Source organism: Armigeres subalbatus, chromosome 2, assembly GCF_024139115.2.
Source record: "Armigeres subalbatus isolate Guangzhou_Male chromosome 2, GZ_Asu_2, whole genome shotgun sequence".
NCBI classification, from domain to species: Eukaryota; Metazoa; Arthropoda; class Insecta; order Diptera; family Culicidae; genus Armigeres; species Armigeres subalbatus.
The window spans coordinates 77,646,783-77,671,547 of record NC_085140.1 but is presented as its reverse complement, the minus strand read 5'-3'; the positions used below and the strand labels follow the sequence as shown (position 1 = coordinate 77,671,547).

Here is a 24,765-nt window from a genome sequence, read left to right as displayed (position 1 = left end):
TTGAACAGAAGGTGTAGAACTGTAGTTCTATGATTGTTAGCGCTTCGGCTTCCGCATATGCCAAAGGCAATTGAGGATGATGAACGGTTGTTCACCGACGGGAAGGAATGGAATAGCAACCAGTAGCATTCGCCGGTGTCTCTGGGGATGACAAATTTGCTTTGCTCTCAATCACCTCTTTGTTGGAGAGGAGGGACACTTGTGGAAAGTGGCCATAATGGTGTTCGCGTTCGGACCATAGACGAGTTGAGGGGAAATGCAAATGTAGCCAAATGATTTGTCGGTTTGGTTAGCCAAACGAACATCACGATTGTAATCCAACCAATAAAGTATTGTGGCATAAAATTCACGTGTTTATTCCGAAAGAGCTTTAAGCACTTTACTAGTGATTGTAAGATATTCTTACAAAGGTTTACAAGAACCTTAAAAAAGTGTGGATTTTTTGCATATACGCATAATTCTGGGTTTGCGTGATTTTTAGTTTCATAGTTTTGTGCTCATCTAAAATGTGTTATATTTATCATCTGATTTTTTTTTCTACTTAATATTTTTGTGATCATCTTGCATAGATTTTGGTAGTAATCGAAGTAACACTTTCAAAAATAAGTGCGACCGAAAAATACTGATGAAATTGATTGATTTTTATGCACAAATGAGTAGGTTCTTCGACATGTTTTGTTTTGCATACTCTAGGTGATTTTATCAAAATAATCCGAATAGCATTATCTTGTTCAGGGAATTTCTGACCTTCTCAGTCTTATGTAGTCAAAACGATAAGTTGCGTTTTACCCGACTTTTCGCATTTACACACTAACCCAGCACACGTGCATTGTAGTTGCCAAACTACCACACGGAAGTGTGCAGGAGTGTCGGACTCGACCGTACCGGTAATACCGACTAAACTCCATTGGGCTCCGCCATCGTTTCCCCCAGAAACGGTAATTGGTTACCCCCAGTGCTTTTGCCCAGGACGGGCCGCCGTACCTAAAGATAGATGCGGCAACGCCTGCCAGTAGCCTACGTCTGCTGGCGCACACCTTGGAGCTGTTGGACATCATCCTCGATAATGCCGACAGCAGTTGAAGCCTTCTTCCACGCATATCCGACATGGATACCATAGGTAAGCTTGTCGTCTAAGATGACCCCAAGAATCTTCAGACTCCGCTTTGAAGTGATCGCGACGTCTCCCACGTGAACAACTGCATGTTGTGCCGACTTACGGTTACTGACGATAACCACCTCCGTCTTGTGTTGCGCGAGCTCAAGGCCTCTCGCACTCATCCAGTCCGCCACAGTTCTGATCTAACCTGAGCGCCGTCACACAAGACCTCCTGGGCAAGCTATTTGTAAGCTACACCGCTGGATTGCGCGCCACGCTTCAGTACCAAGATTATTTCACCGTTCTTGGTACGTCTGACGCTGCGCACATCCTGACCTAGAGCCGATAGCCGCTCGCAGCGATTCGAGGACATCGGCGTACTTGTCCTTGTCGGTTTTCACCAGCAAGGCTCCTTAAGCTCCTTGTTGGTGTTCTGCTTACCGCTTATGAACTCGATGATCTCATCTCGGCCACCACCCGTATCCCTGGTAGTGGCTCATCAGGCGTGCAAGCAGGGCTACTCCCCACCACCACTGGAGATTCTTCGGTACTGCCAGTTGCAGCAACCGTCACTCCGCTCTCCTCCTCTCTAATAGGGGATCTCGCTGCCGCCGAATCCTACTGGAGTAGTCGCCTTTAGTGATCCCATGGTTATCTATGCCTGCCTTGCGGCAAGAAGGGAGGCCATGCGAGGGTTGACACTTGCGTGTTCAGAGCCAGATCAGCGCAAATCAGGAAAAAGCGTCTGAGCCGACTACCACCCAGTAGGCAAAACTGGATGGCAGGATTGGGCAGCGTGCTACATAGCCCGCCACGGTTTTATGGGACGGAAGACAACCTAGCCATTAGCCCACTCGCCGTTTCGAGTAGGTGTCACCCGGCCCTACTAAGAGATTAGAATGTCAGACTGCCAGCCCTCGCTTCACAATATTGCAATATACCATACACATAGCCTTGACGTGCCTGCCAGAACCATAATTGAGGGGTTAAGGACAAATGGCCGAAAGACAAAAGGTCGAAAGGACAAAAGGTCTAAAGACAAAACGTCGAAAGACAAAATGTCGAAGGAACAAATGGTTGAAAGGGACAAAAGGTCGAAAGGGACAAAACGTCGTTGAAATCCCGAGTAATTTTCCATGAAAATTTGAAAGAATTTTCCGTGGAAACTCTGGAGAATTTAGGTGGACATACCGAAGAATTGCCAGACGATATTCCAAAGAATTTCAATGAAAATTTAAAAAAAATCGTTGGCGAAATGGAACAATCAAGTTCTATGGAATTCCCTAACAATTGTCCGTGGGAATGTACACGAAAGACCTTCGCTTATAAATTGAAGTCCGTTTGGCAGAACGTAATTTGGACGAAGGCCACAAGGTCAAAAGTTGTTCGACCGAATTGGTTATTAGGCCGAAAATATGGTTTGGCTGAATTGATCGTTTGGCCTATAGCGTCATTTGGTCGAAAATGGTTTGGCCACGGCCGATTGGGACATACAGATGATGATGGTCCCGCCACTTACCCCTACAAAGGTTTGAGCTAGACGAGTTATCTTTAAGGACACTCCTCAAGGAATCCATATTTAAAAGTACTCGCATTTTCAAGGGCACACCACTCAATAAGGAAGCAACGCACAACTGTCATTTTTATTATATGTGTGAAATAATAAAAATGACAGTTGTTCGTTATTTCCGTATCGAGTGGTGAGCCCTTGAAAATCAAATTTGGATTCCGTGATAATTAGTTAAGGTCAATTCAATCAGATTTTCCAATAACATAAAAAAGAATCCGATTATTTTACCTCGAGGTCTACAGAAATGCAAAACTTGTGATACCTCTCGCATAGATTCAAAAGATTCGCCAGGAACCGCTTTACAATTTATTTTGTCATATCAACAAAACCGCATTCTACAGTTTGGAAGTATCTTCCAGCATTTATTTTGACTTTCGACAACAAAACGCCTAAACTTGTGATACCTCTCCGCCGATATCAAAAGGTCGGCTATGATCGCATATAAAGTCAATCTAGCAGGTTGCCAAGACCCATCATGTATTTCTCTCATTACAAAATGCACTTTCTTCAATCACGCAAATAGCTCAAAGATGTCAATGATTGGAGTAAATTAAAACTGTATTGAGCGCGCGAGGCTCAAACTTTCGTGGACTACACAAAAAAGGTTCACGTCATCAATATAAAACCCAACATCATCATCGAAGCGATCGTTGTAGTCTATTAATGTTTCAATAAATAAGAAATAATTAAGATCAAACATAAACATCCGTTCGTTCCATACTTGTTGACAATTTTCTTGATGACGTTGTACCAAATTTAAGCTTGTCATCAATAATAACGCCAAGATATTTAGTTTCCCACACGCGATCAATTGTCTTATTGTGATTTGATCGAATAGGTCATTTGGTCGAAATGCCCCAACAAGTCGATTGGCCGAATAAGTCATGTGAGCTGCCGTTTAGCCGAATGGGTCAACATATTTTTAGCCACATTGCCAAACCGCCTTTTCGGCCGAACGACTTGTTGGCTTGTCGGTTTGTTGGGCCAAATTACCAGTTCGACCGTATGTCCCTTCCAGCAGTATGTCGCTTTCGGCCAAATGGATTTCCACCGAATGACTTTCGGCCAAACAACAATTCCCCCTTTTAAACAATTTCCCTTTGGATTTCTGGTGAACAGTACAAAGAATTTCTAGTGAAAATCCAAATAAAATCTATATTTCGTTCTATTTTGTTTCGAATCAACGAGGTTATTTTAAATTTCGTTTCGCCAGGAAAATGTATGTTATCGCATACCCAAGAAACAATTGTTGTTTGAAGAAATGTCTCTTACAGCTACGCTATTCAGCTGTATGTTTAATTATGATTGATTTATTGCATTTGATACTACTATACCAACATTGTTCGCCCAAAAATGGAGAAACTATTCAACAACAGTAGGTCTATAAGCATGTTGAAATAAATGTTTAAGCTATTACCTTGCCTTGATTGATCAACTGCAAAAACAATAAAAGAGCGTCTAAGACGAATTAAGCACTCTCCATTTAATTCCACTAGTTAATTTTCGTTATCTTTGCAAATACGTATCTGCAAAGATAACGAAAATTAACTAGTTGAATTAAATGGAGAGTGCTTAATTCGTCTTAGACGGTTGAATACATTCCACTAAAAGAGCCCTAAATATTTTTCCAATAAAAGAGCTACAACAACATTAATTCAACGCTTGTTACTACAAAGCTTATTACCCGAACTAATAAAGCGTTTGTTCAATGTTTTACAAAGAAGGCTGCTGATATACTATTGTTTGTGTAATATAGAAGATTGGAGGAAACTAATATTCAACATTAGTTTGAGAAATAACGTTGGTTTTGGTGGCTATAAGACATCTCAATTGTTGTAAGGAATATCTCAAATAAAGCGTATTACAAGTTTCCACAACAAGCATTTTTTTTATAAAAATGTTAAAAGAGGACTAATTCTTACGGATAATTTTTATCTTGATATTATTGTATGGCTTTCATGAACTATCGATTTTTCAACTAATTCATTTATAGAACTGTGACTTGCTTTTTTAAAACAACTAGTAATTACTACAGTTATCACAATTTCGTACGATGTGAAGCTCGTACCCAGGACCCTTCGATTGACATCCGCCTGCCCTTCCGCTGCTCCATGCAAGGTCATATAAATCGACCATGTTAAGGTGAAGGTGGGTTGAGTACCAAAACAAAGCTTTGAAAGTATTTGTACAATAAAAACTGTCATATACTGTAGTAGTATTGGTGTCGTATTAAAAAAAAAAACAAAGAATATTAGTAGGGTGGTTCAAAAAACGACCCAGCACCACCACGCTCACTCGATTCCGTCCCATGCTCCGAGTGTCCTCCAAAAACCGATTTGAACAAAAAGTGGTTGAGCGCATGCCGGTTCAAGTTTGTATGAAAACTAGTATGGAAACTAAACCTTTTATTACACTGGCTACAGTGCCTCCCCTCCATACGCTGGCGAAAAGAGAATCCACATAGCTGAAAGCAACATTCCAGAGACTTCACTGAAAGAAAACCGCACCGCAGAAAAGATTAATTGATTACGTAACGCAAAAATAGCATTTTATACCCCACTCACCCCCATGTCACACTTTTTGTATGAAGCATCTGCCCCTGGTGCGATAGTGTAGACTAGACTAGACTAGCAGTATCTGCCCCTGGTGCAATAGATATCACAGACAAATTCTGGGACACAGACATATTTTGTTGAATTGTACGTTTCACTGATGCCTTCTGAGAAGCCTAATTATCATGCTAAAGATTCGCAACCTCGATTAAAATCGACTCGCAACTATTGGAACGACCTTTCAATATGGATTGTCTATGGAGTTGAAGCTCTTGAATATTTCATCCAGTCATATGGTCTCCCCCCTCGCCAGGGCCCAATGACGAAGCACCACAATCAGAATAATGTTAAATTCAATCTCGCCATATAAACTGTCATACAAGCCTGAAACGACTTGTGCACGGTAAGCCTCTATTCAAACCAGCCCAAACCATCGGATGACACCCAAATTATAAATTACAATCGACTGAGCGGGAGCAAAATTATTTTTTGAGCCACCCTAATTATTAGTTTGCTGCTGCCGGTGCCGTTGTTTACATTCGCTCCGCGATCAGTTTTTAATCGTTTTTTTCGGGCAAAAATAGCAGTTTATATTAAGTTTTCGGTTTAAACAAGTGACTGATTTCGAAAAGTGATGTTTAATTTGCATTCCATCAACATTTCGGGCTCCTCATGTACGGAGAAGTGAGTGAAAACTTGATTTTTTCAGTGCCCTTTGAGAAGAAGTGAAGTGCAGTGATAAGCCCACCAAATCGCGAACGGCTAATAAATTGGCACGAAACTGCTGATTTATGATATTATTCGAGCCGAAATGCATGGGATTCTTTGGATAAACATGTTCACAATCACGGGAAGTGAATAAATAATCTGTGCGCAGGTTAGTAATTTGAATATTAAACTATTGTTCGATGCTGTTCGATGCACTCGGATGTTGGTGGGAGAGGAGTGCGGGAGGTGTGGGGTTGGTCCGTGGAAGGTCCGGTGCCATATTGGCGGCCATCGTGGTACTCTTCCAACTATGTCCTTAAATGTAGTTATAAATTGAGGATCGAAGTAGGACGTGGAAGAAATCGGACGGGAAAAAAACCTCAAGCGTCATTTTTTTCGGTTTTCGACGTTTTCGATTAAAAATTATAATCGTTTTTCACGAATATTTTACCTCGCCTTCAAGTACCTATCGGAGACTTTGCTGATTTAAAATAAAGATTTCGAAGGATGAAGCGGTTCCGGTAGAAGGTTGATGACTACAGCGGCGACCTTGACGACCTCCTCTCTCTTTATTGCTCACCAAACAAAGTCTGCTCGGAGTAAGTCCATAAGTCCATAAGGTGAGCGGAATTTACTTTAATTTACTTTGGCAAAATTTAATTTTCGGTTTAGATTTGCCTTTTTACTTTTCATTTTAAATAATAGAAGATGGCAGAAAAATAATTAATTAAAACGTGAGGGTGTTAAGCGACACCGCCTATTATTTATATTCAGCATTTTCATTATTTTGGTATAAATATTGATATTATTGGTTGCTCTTCACTCTCATGACTTAATTTTGATCAATTGTAATCATTGCATGAATTACAATAATTATACAAAACTTTTAATATTGCTTCTAACATGTGTTCTATAAGTTGTAGTTGGTTTCAATTTTCAGAACATTTTTTTTAAATTTTGCTAACTAAGATGTTTTGCCAGTGATGATTCTAATCTTTCAATTTTTCATTGACATCGGCGGGACCCACGGTTGGCCCGCAAAGGGATCTCTTCAGCTTAATCTAGAATTCAAAAACACATAAATATAAAAAAAAATCCTTCAAATTAAGAAGAAAAATTTCCAGACGGTAGCCTTTTTTGACAGAGTCGTGTGAGGTAATAGTGTAAATAATTGCTAATACTTAATAAATCAACAAATTTTATCGAGAATCTCATCATTTCATAATTTCCATGAAAAATTCTTCCAATTTACAAAAGAAAAATCTTTCGAAAACTCAAAAGTGGTACTTGCGATTGTTCAACACGTTCCAGGTGAAGTTGCTGAAGTCCACAGGATATTCATCCGAAATGTTTATGACAATTTGGGTTACAAATAACTGCAGAACATGATATTTAATCATTTCTAGTGGCAGTATGATTAACTCGTTTTTCACCAAAATTGCAATTACACCTTTGTAGTTCGTTGCCTGTTTCTGCGGTACGAGGCTTTCCTATAAATGATTTATTACTTTAATTTTTATAACGCGTAAAAATGCAATTAAAATCAATTAAAATAAAAACGGAACATTTGAATGTATAGAAACAATGACAATGAACTTTAGAGCAAATGTGTTGCAGTATTTTAAATGAAATGAAAGGTGAATGAGTTCAATTTCATGTAGTTGTTGGTGATATGTGTCAAAAAGTGTATAATGTTACGAGCATCATTTCTATAGTAGATGAACAAGTGTTTGTCCGATCGTGTATTGTCTACCACCCAAAATTACTACGCGATTATCTAAATTTGTGTTGTAGTTGTGCGAGTGAGTTCTTTAGTTAGCAAGTAAAAGTTTACACGGAATCGCAAATTAACTAACTTTTGGAATCCTTTCATCCACCCTTGTGTGGAAAAAAATACAACCGGAAGAATACATAAAAATCCAATGAATATTTTGCATTAATGCCATGATAAATTTTAACCCAGTTCTCTTTATTTTTAATATCATTTATGAGAGGAGGGTTAGAAAACCATCTACTATCTAGTGCGTTACAAATTTGAACTATATGCCCAATGTGGAGTACAATAAACTTAATTATATGTACCTTTTTCTGTGTAGTGCGCGTCCGATCGTGTTTCCTCAAGCACACAGAACGATCGCGCGATCATCGACATGTTTTGTTCTGTGTTGTGCGGTGAGTAAATTCGTTAGCAAATATAAGTTTAATGCACATTCAATCATGTTTTCATCAGCACGCAGAACATTTGCGCAATCATCAAAATGTTTAATTCTGCATTGTGCGGGCGAGTATATTAACTAACCTATAAAAGTTTAGTGTGTTTCCTTTAGTAGCATAAGGATTGCGTGATCATCGATATATTTTGTTCTGCGTTGTGCGGTCGTTTAGTCAATTCACAGTGCGCGTTCGATTGTGTTTTCGTTTAACCTCGATCAAATTACACGCTACACCTGGCATACCGTTTACCAAAACAAACCCTGCCACACACTCCCGATCCCATATATCCAACATCCCAGTGATTTCTTGTGGAAGTGCAGATGACTCGTTGGCTTCCATCAAAGCGAGTATCACGTCAACATTTTCCTACCCATTCCTTAATTGACCTGCATTCGGACACGGCCGGCGCTGGTATTGCTTAAATTTTGGTCACCAGTTCTTACACATTGAAGATGATGTTAGTCCCAAACTTCATCTGTTGGTTATCTGTGTAATTAGAATGTATATGACAACAATATTGTTGAAAACGTTTGCACAGCAACGTTTATACAAATTCAGATAAGCATCGAATGTAGTTGCTCCGATTGCAGTTTAAGAATCGTTGAATAATGAATTCTGAAACAACCTGCTTCCAATAGTCAATCCGTGCGCGCATCTGATATATGGGACGGATTCGACGGACATAATTGATTTTGTCAACAATGATGAATCATCAGCAATTATGTTGTGTTAAACAACATTTGAAAGAACTAAATAAGTAAGTTATTTGAACAGTTATCATACAGTAAACTTATTTCACAATTAATTAACATGTTTGGTTCAAAGGCTTACAATCTAATATAAGACACATTACTTCATTGAATTGTACAACTTCGGCAGCGCTGTTGAATAACAAATTCTAACAAATGTTATTAAGCATCACATAAACATGCTATTCAATATAAACTCGATTACACAAAATAGGATTTATTTTGGTGGAATAAAGTATATTTACAGTGAATAATACAACTGTTCTTCACCCTGCCAGGGAAATTTTAGGGCAACATTTGTTAAACTTTTATTCGATGCTTTATTCAAATAACAACAGAACAGGGAACTAATGCAATGATTTCAATCAGTATAACATTTATTAAACAACTTCTTAAACATGCTTTATTGTTCAACTACCATCGCTTCTGTTCAACAATTGTTCAACAAGCTTGTTGATTTATGGCTCTGAATTGTTTCTTGGGTACCCTTAGCCAAAATACTATTTCTAACGTGCAAAACACGCTAAAACAGTCACCCATATTTTTTAGTATATTTTGGCACGAGAAACGCACCAGGTTTTTTAAACGGCGTTTCGTATCATGTATTCATGGGTCAAATTTTTTCCGTTTTTCTAAGTAGATGTTTCTTTATAAGGGGGAAGGGTCATTTGGGTGAAACCCATTCGGCCGAAAGCCCTTTCGGCCAAACGACTCTTTCGGCCAAATGACTCTTTCTGCCTAGTGACCCTTTCGGCTAAATGATCCTTTCGGACAAACGAACCTTTCGGCCAAATGACCCTTTCGACCAAATGACCCATTCGGCCAAACGAATCTTTCGGCCAAATAACCCTTTCGGCCAAACGACCCTTACGGCTAAACGACCCTTTGGGCCAAACGACTCTTTCAGCCAAATTGCCCTTTCGTTCAAATGACCCTTTCGATCAAACAACCTTTTCGGCCAAACGACCCTTTCGGCCAGATGGGTTTCGGCCCAATGGTCTGTTCTGCCTAGTGGCATTCGGCTAAATGGCTTTCGGCCGAATGGGTTTTGGCCAAATGACGCTTCCTTCTTTATATGATTGTTATAGAATTATTCAACCATGCAACAGTTCAACAATAGTTGTCATTTAAAAGTGACATTTGGAAAAATCCTCGAGTCAAGCGTCAAGAAATGGTATTTCAAGCACCGTGTAGTTATTACTTTGTAATTCACATCAAAAGAACCTTGTTCGGCATTTTACATTACGATTTATACATGTCAGACGAAAAAAAATCGAAATTCATTTGCCCTATTTCCCGTATATTACCGACGACATAAATCGTCCAATTCAATAACGAGATAATTACAGCAAAAATCAATTAGAGCGGCTGCAGCTCCAGCATCAGAGCCGCACAATCATTTTATAAAGGACACCACGCTACGGACGATGCGCATGCCAGCTCGTATACTGCCATCGTTGACATCGGATCGTTTAAAATCTGTAGATGACATCGCATCATGATTCGTTTTTTTTTCGATGCCAGAGACCAAATGAACGAAGATGGGTGGGAAAATATCTCTTCACTGTGGGAAAACTGGCCAATCTGTTGAGATGTATTTTCCGTGGTTTCGCGCTCGACGTGAGAGCAAATTGTAGTGAAAAACTATTTTTTCGGCATTCTGTGCTCCAGTACCTGTGGAGCTACGAACAACTTTACCAATAGATGCATCGTAAATTACTGGGTGGGTAAGCAAACGTTCGAGTTTTGATAAAACTTTTTTTGTTTATTGTGCCTTAGCTGGTATTACGTTTATTACCACGGTGATGTTGATGACAGATGAAAAGTCGATATCTGAAATCTAGACTTTTTAATGAGCGTTCCATCTGCCATCTGCCTTTGATAAAATATTAAGTTGTTATGATGTTTGCAACCGTCTGGAGCATTATACAAACCAAGTGTGAAAGTTAAACAAAAATTTGAAAATTAAAATAGGGCGTAACTATCAAAAGCATCCCATCAAATTGACAGATTTTTGCCGAAAACCATATAATTCGTTTTCTAGAGGGAAAGCCCTTGAGCTGAATTTTGTTAACGAAATGATAATAATGGTTAAAAGTTATATTGACCCGAACGCTATCCAAACGCATCCACAGTGCAGTAGTGGATGCAACAGCATCGCCCACATTCCACACACGATACACGTTTTTCCCGGAAAAGCTTCGTCGACGGTGTCAATGAAAAAGTTGCTGCAGTACCATCTCTCTATCTTTAGGTACCTCCCATCCAGAGTGATTTGAATTTTCAATTTAAACTTGAACAACCACCACTTCGTTGTGGGCGTTGAGGTATTGGGAATTCTATTCCAATCCAACTCAATTGTATCGATTACACCCAAACTGTGGAGAATTCAAGGTCTTCGGCGGTGAATGTTTACATTGGTTTCTAACAACGGAGGGTGGATTGACGGCGAAAGGATTCGCTTTGCAAACAAACACAGTTCTATCGTATAAAATGGACATGGATAAAAGGGATCAGAAATCTGATTGAAATCAAACAAAATTAACCCCTCTTCAAGGGTAACAGACCTGGGCATCAAAGTGGAGGAGGAATTTACTTCCGGTTGGTGGTGCTGTTTTACGACTCTAACCATAGGTCTCCCTTTCCTTACACCGAATGATGTGAATAACGACGTGATGACGACGATGGTGATGGATTCCGGTGGGGACGGGGGGATCAGAGATGGGGATTAGATGGTGGTCTATGTTTACCTTCATCAGTGAGTTGATATCGTCGAAGGCGGCCGCTTCAGTCGAGTCATCGCTCCCCTGCAAAGAAACGGAGAAAAATGCAATATAATAGATTGTAAAATGGGTCAGCAAAGAATACTTGCTCAGACTGTGCATGTACATATAAAATCAGCCAAATAATGACCAGGGAACATTTTACGAGTTAAGATCTTTTAGTTCTTTAATTTCATGTTTTATTGGGAATATCTCTTTATGCATAATGGTCGATAGGCATACAATGTGGTCAGGTACGTCCAGAACGCCAAATATTTATGTCTAACAAACGTATTGAAAGGAGTTTTTTTGGGATACACGCTACCCACTTACATGGGACCAAGAAATAAATAGGCCAATGAGCAGTTTTGTTGCGTCCTCAGCTGGTTGATGGCAGGGTTCGTACTTTTCGTTTCGGTGAGGCGAAAACAAACGATTTTCGGAGAATCTTTTTTATAAGTCTGTGGGAGAAACATATTTCACTTGCTACTTTTTTCTCTAGAACAAGCCTGAAAGATAAACGAAAATCGTGCCTACTGGATGAAATTTTTTTTCGTTTCATCATTCTTACGCCTCACACATTTGCGCGAAAATTTTAAATGTGCATTTATTAAAAAAAAACTTATGATCGCAACGGGATTCGAACCCAGAACCCCAACAAAAAAGGCACTTGGTTGCGCTTACTCTAGTCACACCACCTGCTTATTGGGATAACACACCTGCTATATACCACCTACTTATTGGCCACACCATCTGCTTATTGGGTACAAGTTATTTGTTCCACAGAGGCTACTATTGTTCGCATTAGTGAAGGCACGAAAAGGATGAAAGAACCCATGAGTAATTCTCGCTGAGACCGGGCCACTATTTGCACGAGGTTCTTAAAAATGCCTAAATTTATATTCTTTCGAAAGCTTTCGGCGAGTATATTAAGGATCCGAGTTAAATTTTTCAGAAAGATGAACCCCTCGTTAGTTATACATGAAATCATTTTAATGGACTCCTCGATTTTTGTTTTTGGTATTGGTAAACAAGACAAGAATTTTGGTATTGGTAAATCGTACATAACTTTTGATAGAAAAAAATATACACCTGAGATTTTTGGACACAATGCACAATATAAGCTAAGCTTTCTATCGATGTATTAATGTTCAAAATCGGTGGTTGCGAACCTGGCAAAAAAATAGTTTTCAAAAAGAAATCCAAGATGGCGGCCAAATTCAATATGGCTGCCTCTATTTTAGTTATTGCAAATTGAGGATACACTCTTCCTCTTTCCAACGATATGCTGATCTCTATGATCGGTTGAGAAATGTTGGAGTTATGACAGTTTTGGTGAGTCAAGAATTAACAAAAATCGAGGAGTCCATTAAAATGATTTCATGTATAACTAACGAGGGGTTCATCTTTCTGAAAAATTTAACTCGGATCCTTAATATACTGGCCGAAAGCTTTCGAAAGAATATAAATTTAGGCATTTTTAAGAACCTCGTGCAAATAGTGGCCCGGTCTCAGCGAGAATTACTCCCATGTAACCAGTAAGCATTTTAATGGCGTTATATGCGCCTTCACGGCAGAACATTAAATGTCAATAAGCCATATAGTCGCCTTTAATGCTATTTAGCTGCATGTTTTGGCTCAATATATGGCTTCTTAAGTGCTTTATCCTACTTTATCGATAGGGTAGAACTTTTGCCAAGTAGCATTTATTCAGTATCCGAAATGCTGAATAAATGCCTTATTTTGAAACAAAAAAAAAAGGATTTTTTTCAATGGCATTTTTTCTAATTCTATTTGTACATAGTTCTTCTTCCATTGAATATCCATCCATATATTGTGTTATTGTATTTTCATATTGAGAAATGGAACACAATTTCATACTCCCTTCGAGCGGGACTCGAATTCGCGCTCTTGGCACCCGACGCTGTAGTTGTCATAAGAGAGAGATGCTAGTTGGGTTAATTTTGCCCAACATGAACATTATGCCCCTTCAGGAACATTGAAACTTAATCTAAGAATAAAATCAGAAGTGATTCAAAACGTTCGGGGCTGTCAGTTTGAATATGAATCTTAAACATTAATTTTCCCAGCAGCTGTTCTAGATTCAGTTTTTATACCAGTCAACTGTCAAGAAAATAAAACTGGTATAACGCTCCCCTCTATTTTCTGCAGATTTGAGCCACGATTGAATTAGGGGGAATAACGGCTTTGGCAGGTTTTGTTCTATTTTTGGCAAGGGGGGTTTTTTATGACTGACTAGGCTCAAATTTGGCCTAAACATTCTTTGCATATCGAAGAATATTGTGGCCAAATTTCATAAAATTTGGTAGACAAAAACTTCCCTGCCAATAATAGAACAAAAACTGCCAAAGCCGTCCTTTCCCCTACGAGATTCAAATATTTTTCAATTGTTTTGGTGTATGAATGCGTCATTTTTTCTACACACCAAAAAATATGAATATTACAGGTGATGTACGTGAATAAAATGACACAAAACCACATGACGTAAACTGAATCGCATATTTTTCAATGTTAGATGATTTAAAATTACATGTCATGAAACCCAAACACGGCACCCGATGCGACGCACCAAACGCTCTGGCAGTCGATGCCTTGATGCAGTGAAATACTTGTTCAGTGCAAATCGTGGAACATGCTTTACTTCGATCACCTCTCTTTCAAGAGACGAAGATAGCTGAGTGGTAGCGTGTTGGGCTCTCACTCAGCGGGCTTATGTTCGGCCCTCGTTCTAATACTTCAATTTTTTCGTCAATATAGTTGTAATGTAAAATTAAATTATTACCTAATTTTACGTCAAAAGTGACGCTCAAATATGTCGTTGTCACAGCACCTAAAATTACATGATTATTTTTAGGTGTGTACGGATCAATCCATTTTGCAATTACGGTTGCTTTTGTGGCAGTAACATGATTTCAATTAATTGAAAATTTGAAAAACAAGTATAGAACACTGCTGGAGTAGTGCTGATTTAAAGCATGCATCGAACATAGTGCAATGGAATAATGATATGTAAATAAACTATGTAATTAGTGAGTGGGGCCCTCCTTAGCCGTGTGGTAAGACGCACGGCTACAAAGCAAGACCATGCTGAGGGTGGCTGGGTTCGATTCCCGGTGCCGGTCTAGGCAATTTTCGGATTGGAAATTGTCTCGACTTCCCTGGGCATAAAAGTATCATCGTGCTAGCCTCATGATATGCGAATGCAAAAATGGTAACTTGGCTTAGAAACCTCGCTGTTAATAACTGTGGAAGTGCTTAATGAACACTAAGCTGTGAGGCGGCTCTGTCCCAGTGTGGGGATGTAATGCCAATAAGCAGCAGCAGAATTAGTGATAGGATTAGGTTAACGACAAGTACTCCTGTCAGTGGTCGGAATGGAAAAAAATATTGTGCACGTACCGTTTGGACAAATAGTCCCCGCTATATGGTTCCATATTGGAAAATTGCATGTATATGGTTCCATATAAAGTGGCACTAATGTAGCTGTTTCATTGCGCTTCACAAAAAAAAACATTGTGCGTTCAAAATGCTATTATAAGACCATGCCTCAACACACAGATTCGTTCGCTAATGGGTTTCCACCGCATCACTCGCTTCATCGGCTTGCCCATTACTACGAAACCAACTCCATGCTCTGCTTTTCCGCCGCCGCTGTGATAGATGTTATACTTGAAAGCAGTGTTGGTCGTGAGGTCCACGGCTCGGAATTCACGTTCTCCGGATCTAGGCCATCGGACTTCTTAAATAGCTGCCACGTTCACTCCAACCTTCTGCAGTTCACGAGTCCACAGTCAGGTTCCGAGTTTCCAATTTTTTGTGGTATTTGAGAGGCTTCAGTAAGCAACCTTACCGGGATCGCGTTACCTACATCGCGCTGCTTGGGCTGCCACCTTATATATAGCTGACGCGATACAGCATATCGTTAATCAACCGCTGGGACGCCACTCAGACGCTGTTTGAGCCGCACCTCCTGGTGAACAGACGCTCGAGGCGTACCTTCTCATTCTAGCTGATGTCAGAAGGACAACAGTGCCCAAGTTGCACTACCAGCTAACTAAATACAAAACCCTTGGCTGGCGGTCTTTTGTCATCGGACGACACATGGAAGGGTGAGATAGGAACTTGTGGGCACCAGAGCTCTGTTGGGCGCTCCTTCCTTGATGTCAACCCACCATTTTGCAGCCCACCAAAATCATGTATCATGTATTAAAAAATAGTATTTACACCCAAAAAACAAATCTGACAATTATTGTATAAAATCTGGGTGTATACAATTCTGTAAGCTTTTTATACAAATATTGTATTAAAATAATACAAATCTGTATTATTTCAATACAATAATTGTATTGAAATAACACAGATTTTGTATATGCCCAATTATTATACAGTTTCTGCAAGGTTCTTATGCAGAACTGTATTAAAATCTGCCATCCGCTGGTTGGGCCGATAAGCCAAAACGGCCCTTCTCCAGTACAAAATAATGGGGAAGGATTAGCGCCAAGTGCATATTGTTGAGCCAACTGATTGAAAACAGGGTTCAGCTGACTTATGCAGCTTGTTTTTGGAGTGAAATTATAGTTTTCACAATCACTTAGTGCAGTAACCCCCGGCCCTCCAAGCCATTTTCTGCGGCCCGCGAAAGACTTCAGAAATTACAATAGATGTGGCGCATTGATAAGTATTACACAATTGAAAAAGCTTCTCTTCATGCTCATTTTCCGTTGTACTCGGATGTTCAACTACACAGCAAAAAGTGTTAGAAACTCGATGTCATAAAAGTGAAGTGCAAACAGCAGAATATAAACATTCATTTCTATGTTCAATCAAATCAATTTCAGTTTGAATTATTGTTTTAATTTGTGTACATAGACATTTAAAATGTTTCGAAATTTTATTTTCTTGCACACAATTGATTAATGAATATCCCGATCTTTTTTACCTTTGTTTTATAAATATCCCTATCTTGTAAAGTGTATGTATTCTTTGTTTCCCCAAATCTTTTTGTTGTGCCTGGCTGTTGCCTGTTACTTGGATCATGGCCATCAATGTGTTCGATTTGGACTACATACAGATCCATAATCCGATACACTGTTTTGGCACGAAAGCTTATCCAATTCTACAAACTGGATGATATGCATGCATAAACCCACATCACATTCAATAAACTGTTCATGTTGTGAAACAGTTCCGTAGTTCGACTAATATCCTCTGTCTACCAGATAGAACAGAACATCTAACCTGTTGCCGGCTCGTGCGTACGAGCGATGAGCCCGATCTGTCCATGATTGTGGTTAACCCATATAAGCATTTAGCTGGATAGTTCCGGTTCAGCTCTAACGACACCCAAACGAACACCTCATCGTGCTCGTCGACGATGAGCAGGAAACGATGGGAATCGCTTCATCATTTCCGCACCGAGGAAACTATCAATTTCCCATCCCATCAAATTTCGTATTGATTTACAGCGCGATTGCTCGGCCAGCCACCCACCCACGTGAAATCGCTCTCTACTGAATGGCGTTATAGCTCTGGGAGGGAGGGGGTTGGCGAAGAGGCACCAACAGGTCATTGATATTCCAGACGCTCATCCCCGGAGGAAAAACGGGAAATCCATTGCATTGGACTCAGAGGAACCTGCTGGCTGCGCTTCTCCCATGTAGAGTATGATCGAAATGCGACCAGATGTTGAACGCCGACACATAATGCGATATGGATTATGAAAATAAAGTATAGTGAAAGGTCTTCCTTCGATGTGGCGCGGCGCTACTGGCTGGGCGGGTGAGGAAGTGGATTCATCCATGGGACGTGATTGTGAAATCCACTCAGCATGAGTGGAATTTCATTCGTGAATGGAAAGGCTGGCACTGGTTGTGAAAATGACTACGGCTCAGCTGCAATGCCGTGCTGTTTTAATTCTGCACACAATTGGATGTCTGTTGCTCCATAGCATGAACACGAGGCAAAAGTCGATTTAATTACAAAGATTAAACAGTAGTAATTAGTATTCTATGTATGTTGTTGAAATTAGTGTAACATGGCATGACCTATATATCCACCGACAAAGTTATATTCCTACTTTATCTTTTTGTATTTGATTTGCTGCTGAGTTGATTCATCGTTTGGTTGGCATGGTTTAGTGGTTCGTGACATTGTATCCTATACGTGTTCTACCACGTTTGTAAATATAATTGACATTTTGTTAAACAGATAGACACTGAACTGAACTCATTCAAATGACAGAAGAAGCGATGGAAAATTTTCTGTGGGTGGCCTCCTATCGGCTAATTACAGCGCAAATTATAACCATAACTATACTTCACTTTAATTCTCCAACACATCAAAATGCTTGATCTTTTCTCTTAAATGCACTCATACGATTTTTCACAAGATCTGAATCAACATTTTTCTACTTTCAACCTTAGCCTTCCAAATTCAGCCCAATCTCCCTGACCTCGTGTGCGTCCAAAACCGTTGAAAGGATGGTCAATTGGCGACTCAGGGAAAAACTGGAAGCTGACGGATGTTTTGGCCATCGTCAACACGCTTTTCGCCCAGGATATGGCACTAGCACATACTTTGCCAACCTGGGCAGTGTGCTTCAAGAAGCGTATGAGGAAGGTAAGGGCCAAGCCAGAGTAAACGCGACGTGCGATGTGACGCGGCGCGACAGTGCAATTTGACAGCCTGTTGATAATGATTGTTATTCTTTTACGTGAGTCGCGTCGCGTCGCATCGCACGTCGCGTCTACTCTGGTGGGCACCTAAGCATGTTGACCTAGGCGGACCTGGACCCCATTGGTCCTTAGAAAATTACAAAACTGGGGCATCACGGGCAACATGCTTGCTTTCATCAAGAACTTTCTACCGCACTTCCGGGCGGTAAAGGAAGCTTGTAATCCCTGCGTTAATCTTTTTGATGAGATCTCTCAAAAAAACACCGCACTAACAACAGGAGCACAAGATTAAACGTTGGACAAGCCATCATCGATAGTCGCCTGCTCTATGGCCTAGAGCTTACATGCCCTGCCTACCGAAGCCTCATCAACACTCTTTCGCCTGTTTTTAACAGCTACGTCCGGACAGCCTCCGGTTTACTCCCGTCCACTCCCGCTGAAGCTGCATGTGCTGACGCTGGCATCCTCCCTTTCCGGCACCGTATTTTAATGGCCATTTGCCGTAAAGCCGCTTCCTTCGCTGCCACTACCTCAGGTGAAGTCAGGATCCCTTTCCTCGATGAGGCTGACCGGATCCTGAGAAGTGTAGCCAGTGCTAGCCTCCCCCCAGTGGCACGGGTCCACTAGCACAGAACGAAGGGCTGGCTGACGCCTTCAGTAAGCATCGACCGCACCATCGCTTCGTGGTTTAAAAGGGGCGACAACACAGAGGAACTCCGAAGGTCTGTATTAGAACTGCTTGCAACACGCTTCCGGAACAGCGAGATCCGTTACACCGACGGTTCCGTATCCAGCCGAGGAGTCAGCTTCGGAGTCTATGGACCCAATCTGGCCATGTCAGAGAGCCTGCCACGCCAGTGCAACATTTTTTCCGCTGAAGTCGCCGCCGTTTTTGTTGCGGCCACCATCCCACCAAACAAACCAATCGCGGTCCTTTCGGACTCCGCGAGCGTGGTTTCTGCCCTCCAAAGCGAGACACCCAAGCACTCCTGGTTCCAGGGAATATTATCTGGGATGATCCCCGGTACCACATTTTCCTGGATCCCCGGCCATTGCGGCATTAGGGGAAATACTGAGGCCGACGCCTTGGCGAGTGTCGGACACGAGGGTCTATTATACACGATTGTACCCCGTTTGTCATAAATTCGTTTGGCGTAATGCCGATTGGCATAATGTCGTTTGGCATAAAGTCATTAGGCATAATGGCCGGTTGGCATAAGGCCGTTTGGCATAATGGTCGTTTGGCATAAGGTCATTTGGCATAATTGTTATTTGAGTTGTGTAATGGATAAGTAAGATTTGTTGAGCCATTCAGTACCGTGGTTTCCTTCATTTGGGCAATACACGATAATTGGGAACGGAATTGTACGACGTGACAAGTTAAGAATAAAGAACCTGTCAAAACGGGACTATTTGAAATGTTGACGCACCTACCAGCAAGATAGATCAGTATTAAATTAAATTGACATTTGTGGCTTGTTTTGTCTTTCATGTAAGGGCAAGCAAGAAAAATTGCCCATTTCTCCCTTTTATGAGCAAACGGTTTCTAAGAAAGGATCATATTTCCCCTTGCATCGAACCGAGCGTATTAAATTCTTGAATTGAAAGAAAGGGTCATATTCTCTTTGGCTCCTTCTGGGCAAATGCCTCCTTTAAAAGAAGGGATAATTGTTTCCGTTTCCTTAAGCCGAGCAAATGCCTGAATTAAAGGAAGAAATCATATCGTCTTTTTCCGTCTGCCGGGCAAATGCACCTTTTGAAAGAAGGGAAATATCTTCCCGTGTCTTAAGCCAAGCAAATTCCTGAATTGAAAGAAGGAACCATTTCGACTCTATGACATTACCCATAACGCCGGCCCATAACGCCATTACCCCAAAGACCACTACCACGAACGTCATTACCCGAATGAATGTCATCACCCATCACCCCGAGTGGGTCACTACCCCGAATGAGCCAGTAGTCTATTTCAGTGAAAAAAATCATAAGGGTTGTGTACAAGACACGACCGCCCGACGTAAACTACGTGAAACAGTTTGGTGAAATGAAGAATCTAGTACCATTATCCATGAGTATTACAAAATTACTCTTTGGATTTCTTATGAAATTTACATTTTAAAAGGAACTAATATATTTATGTAATTAAAACAAATTCATTGAATTCTCGCGCGCGCGGGGGAGAGCAGTTCTCTTATTATCAATAAAGATGGCTCATTAGTCCCGCCCCTTTGTTGTCCGGTATGGCTGCAAATATTGTGTAACCGTCAAACACTCACCAAAGGGGCGTGGCTACAGATTCAACTTTATTGATTACATGAAAGCAGGTCTCCCGCGCGCGCGAGCCATTTCGTTCGAGATGTCGCGGAGAGCAGACCATGATACCACCTAGAGATGTCGTAAAATCCCGATTAATCGATTAGTAACTAATCGATTACTCTCGATTCCTGTCGATTATTGAATCGATTGATCGTTGGATAATAATCGATTCAAAATTAATCGATTATTACAACGATGAATCGATTAATCGGAGTAATCAATTAATTTGCGACATCCTTATGATGTCGTAAAATCCTGATTAATCGATTAGTAACAAATCGATTACTCTCGATCTCTCTCGATTATTGAATCGATTAATCGTTAGGTAATGATCGATTCAAAATTAATCGATTATTACAACGATTAATCGATTAATCGAAGTAATCGATTAATTTACGACATCTCTAAGAGCAGACCGTGATACCACCTTCGGCATCGGCGGAGCTCCTACCGGAAATTTTATTCCCGGCGATGGTATGGGTCGCGTGGTCGTCGTCATCAACATTGGCAGCGCTCAGTTTAATTTTCTTGTAGGCAGTAGGGGAAATGACGGCTTTGGCAGGTTTTGTTCTATTATTGTCAGGGGAGTTTTTGTTGACCAAATTTTATGAAATTTGGCCTCAATATTCTTTGATATGCAAAGAATGTTTAGGCCAAATTTGAGCATAATTAGTAATAGAACCCCCTGCCAATAATAGAACAAAACCTGCCAAAGCCGTCATTTCCCCTACTAACGATTGGCTACCATCAATGAAAGTAGCTCTTAAGTCACAATTTTGATCAAAGTAAAACTCAATTGCTTGGTGATGGCAGATTGTTTTCCGTCGGTAGTAGAATCACGAGAGCACGATTCAGAGAAAGACTTATAATTTTGGTAGATAGTCATCCATGCGAAAATATTTTTGCAGCTTCTCCGTTTGACGCGCGCTCGTGATTCTACATACACACAGAAAACATACGATGATTCAACTCATCCATGAGCTTTTAGGTGCTGAAATGCCACGCGCGCGCGGGAGAGCAGTTTTCTTATAATCAATAAAGATGGCTCATTAGTCCCGCCTCTTTGTTCTCCGGTATGACTGCAAATATTGTGTAACCGTCACACACCCCCCAAAGGGGCGTGGCTACAGGTTCAACTTTATTGATTACAAGAAAGCAGTTCTTCCGCGCGCGCGAGCCATTTCGTTCGAGATGTCGCGGAGAGCAGACCGTGGTACCACCTTCGGCATCGGCGGAGCTCCTACCGGAAATTTTATTCCCGGCGATGGTGTGGGTCGCGCGGTCGTCGTCATCAACATTAGCAGCGCTCAGATTAAATTTTCTTGTCTGAAATAGGGGAATGACGGCTCTGGCAGGTTTTGTTCTATTATTGTCAGGGGGGTTTTTGTTGACCAAATTTTATGAAATTTGGCCACAATATTCTTTGATATGCTATGATATGATATGATATTTGATATGAAGTACTAACGATCAGCTACCATCAATGAAAGTGGCTCTTGGGAGCGTCCACAAATTACGTAACACTTAGAGGGGGGAGGGGAGTTGGGCGAAGTGTGACGACCCATACATAATTTTTAGATGCTTCATACAAAAAGTGTGACATAGGGGGGAGGGAGGGTTGAAAATGTCTAATTTTTGCGTTCCGTAATTAAAGGATCTTCCCTTAAGGTGACTCGGGGAGGCACTACACACCGTGTTATTTTTCCTATCTTTTGTCTTTTTCTAACATTGTCACCTCGTAATTTTGGAGTGGCGTATTTCGGTTTTCAGTTGTTTGATGTAACTGTAAATGTATCAGCATGTAGATTTCGAGTAAGCATAATCATATTTGTTGTAAGAAACAAATGTTTGCAGCTCCTCCGTTAGACGCGCGCTCGTGATTCTACATACATACAGAAAACATACGATCGTTCAACTCATCCATGAGTTTTTAGGTGCTGAAATGTCTCGCGCGCGCGGGAGAGCAGTTTTCTTATAATCAATAAAGATGGCTCATTAGTCCCGCCTCTTTGTTGTCCGGTATGGCTGCAAATATTGTGTAACCGTCACACACTCACCAAAGGGGCGTGGCTACAGGTTCAACTTTATTGATTACAAGAAAGCAGCTCTTCCGCGCGCGCGCGTAGAGATGTCGTAAAATCCCGATTAATCGATTAGTTACTAATCGATTACTCTTGATTCTTGTCGATTATTAAATCGATTAATCATTGTATAGTAATCGATTCAAAATTAATCGATTATCACAACGATGAATCGATTAATCGAAATAATCAATTAATTTTCGACATCCTTATGATGTCGTAAAATTCTGATTAATCGATTAGTATCTAATCGATTACTCACGATTCATCTCGATTATTGAATCGATTAATCGTTGGGTAATAATCGATTATCACAACGATGAATCGATTAATCGAAGTAATCGATTAATTTGCGACATCTCTACGCGCGAGGCATTTCGTTCGTGATATCGCGGAGAGCAGACCGTGGTAACACCTTCGGCATCAGCGGAGCTCCTACCGGAAATTTTATTCCCGGCGATGATGGTGTGGGTCGCGCGATCGCCGTCGTCAGCATCAACAGCACTCAGATGGAATTTTCTTGCGTGTTTCTCTACGATGACGGCTATGGTGGTGTATATTTGTCATCAGTGAAAGCAGCTCTTAAGCCATAATTTGAGGCGAGACGAATTTTGATCAAAGTTCATATTAATCTGATATTTTCCTGATAGTTTTCGTCGGTGGCGGAATCACGATCGTGCGTCAGGGACGCTACAAAAATTTATTCGCATGGATAGCATCAATACCAGTGAAATATCCCGTCAAGATTATAATTTTAGTAGATAGACTGTTACTTGTTTCAGGTTTAATTTCCATCCATGCGAATACATTTTCGCAGCTTCTCCTTCTGACGCACGCTCTTCGTTCCCACTGATGGCGTAGGTAGCGCTCGTAACAGGATCGTCGCGACAGAGAATCCAACGATGGCAATATGTTGCAGTGTAGCGGTAAAATCATAGAGCCAGCATCTGCATTTAAGTGAAATACTCTTGTGATATTCTGACTATCGAATGGTTGCTGTTGTGTTGGTGATTAGAAATCCGCATGATCTGAAATCTGTCCTTTTCAGGGCATTACATTTTTCATTGGAGGAATTTGGTTTGATTGAGAGTAAATTCATGAGATGGTTGCGTTAAATCGGCAGCAGTTACGCAAAAATTCATTAGATTCAATCCATCATTTTACTTCTGCAGAGTTAGTGATTAAAAATCCTTCGAAAGATAAAGACGCTAATAGTTTGGAATCTATCCTAATTACGTGGATCTCGAATTTGAAAATTTCCTTTTTACACCCCGTATCTGAGTCTTGCCCTTAGACGTAGTTTACGTCAAAAAATTATTTCAACTTAATCCATCCTCCCAAACATAATGGTGGTCCTGAAAAGAACCGATTCATTTCCACTTATGTGCCTCAACAACACGGCGTTGATTGCCAGATTCAAAGATGCTGTTGGGAACACGGAAGTAAAGATGTACTGCTGTTGCCACGACCGCCACTACCACCCAACGAAAAATTTCATCCGCATCATCACTCATAAATTTTAATCAACGAGCCCTCCCGTGCGAACGAAATCATCTGTGGAATGCATCATCAGGAATGCATCACGCTTGAATTTGTAATGCTAAAACGCATCATTCTGCTCATTTTCAAAACATCATTTTGGTTTAAAACGCATTCGAAATTAATGTGGGGGCAATTTATTGCTTATACATGACAGAGTGTCTAATATTTTATGCGAGAAACGTCAATTCATTGTTTTTAACAAAGGAGAACAAAAGAAAACATACGATGATTCAACTCATCCAGGAGTTTTAAGGTGCTGAGTTGGGTGCGTTTCAACTCACGCTTGATTAGAATCGTCCATGTGTTTTGAGTTTTTATCACCACAGACCAAACCACAGGCGTTATCGCTTGAACCGCCCTGGTCCGTTCTCCGTGACATCCAGAATGAAAATGACGCGCGCACGCGAAACACGGGGCTTTATATACACAGGGAAAACGAAGCAGTGTATCAAAAGGCCCGTACCTTACTGCAATCTAATG

The 24,765-nt window shown here is 40.7% G+C and overlaps 1 protein-coding gene across 1 annotated transcript in view; it reads right to left on the bottom strand.

Moving 5' to 3' along the window:
* The window catches only part of LOC134214580 (putative sodium-coupled neutral amino acid transporter 11), a 142,719-nt gene that overhangs the window by 63,545 nt on the left and 54,409 nt on the right, over nt 1–24,765 (bottom strand). Inside the window, exon 2 of the mRNA XM_062693921.1 lies at nt 11,643–11,699. Coding sequence (XP_062549905.1) covers nt 11,643–11,699 — 57 coding nt within the window. The remainder of the gene's footprint in view (nt 1–11,642; nt 11,700–24,765) is intronic.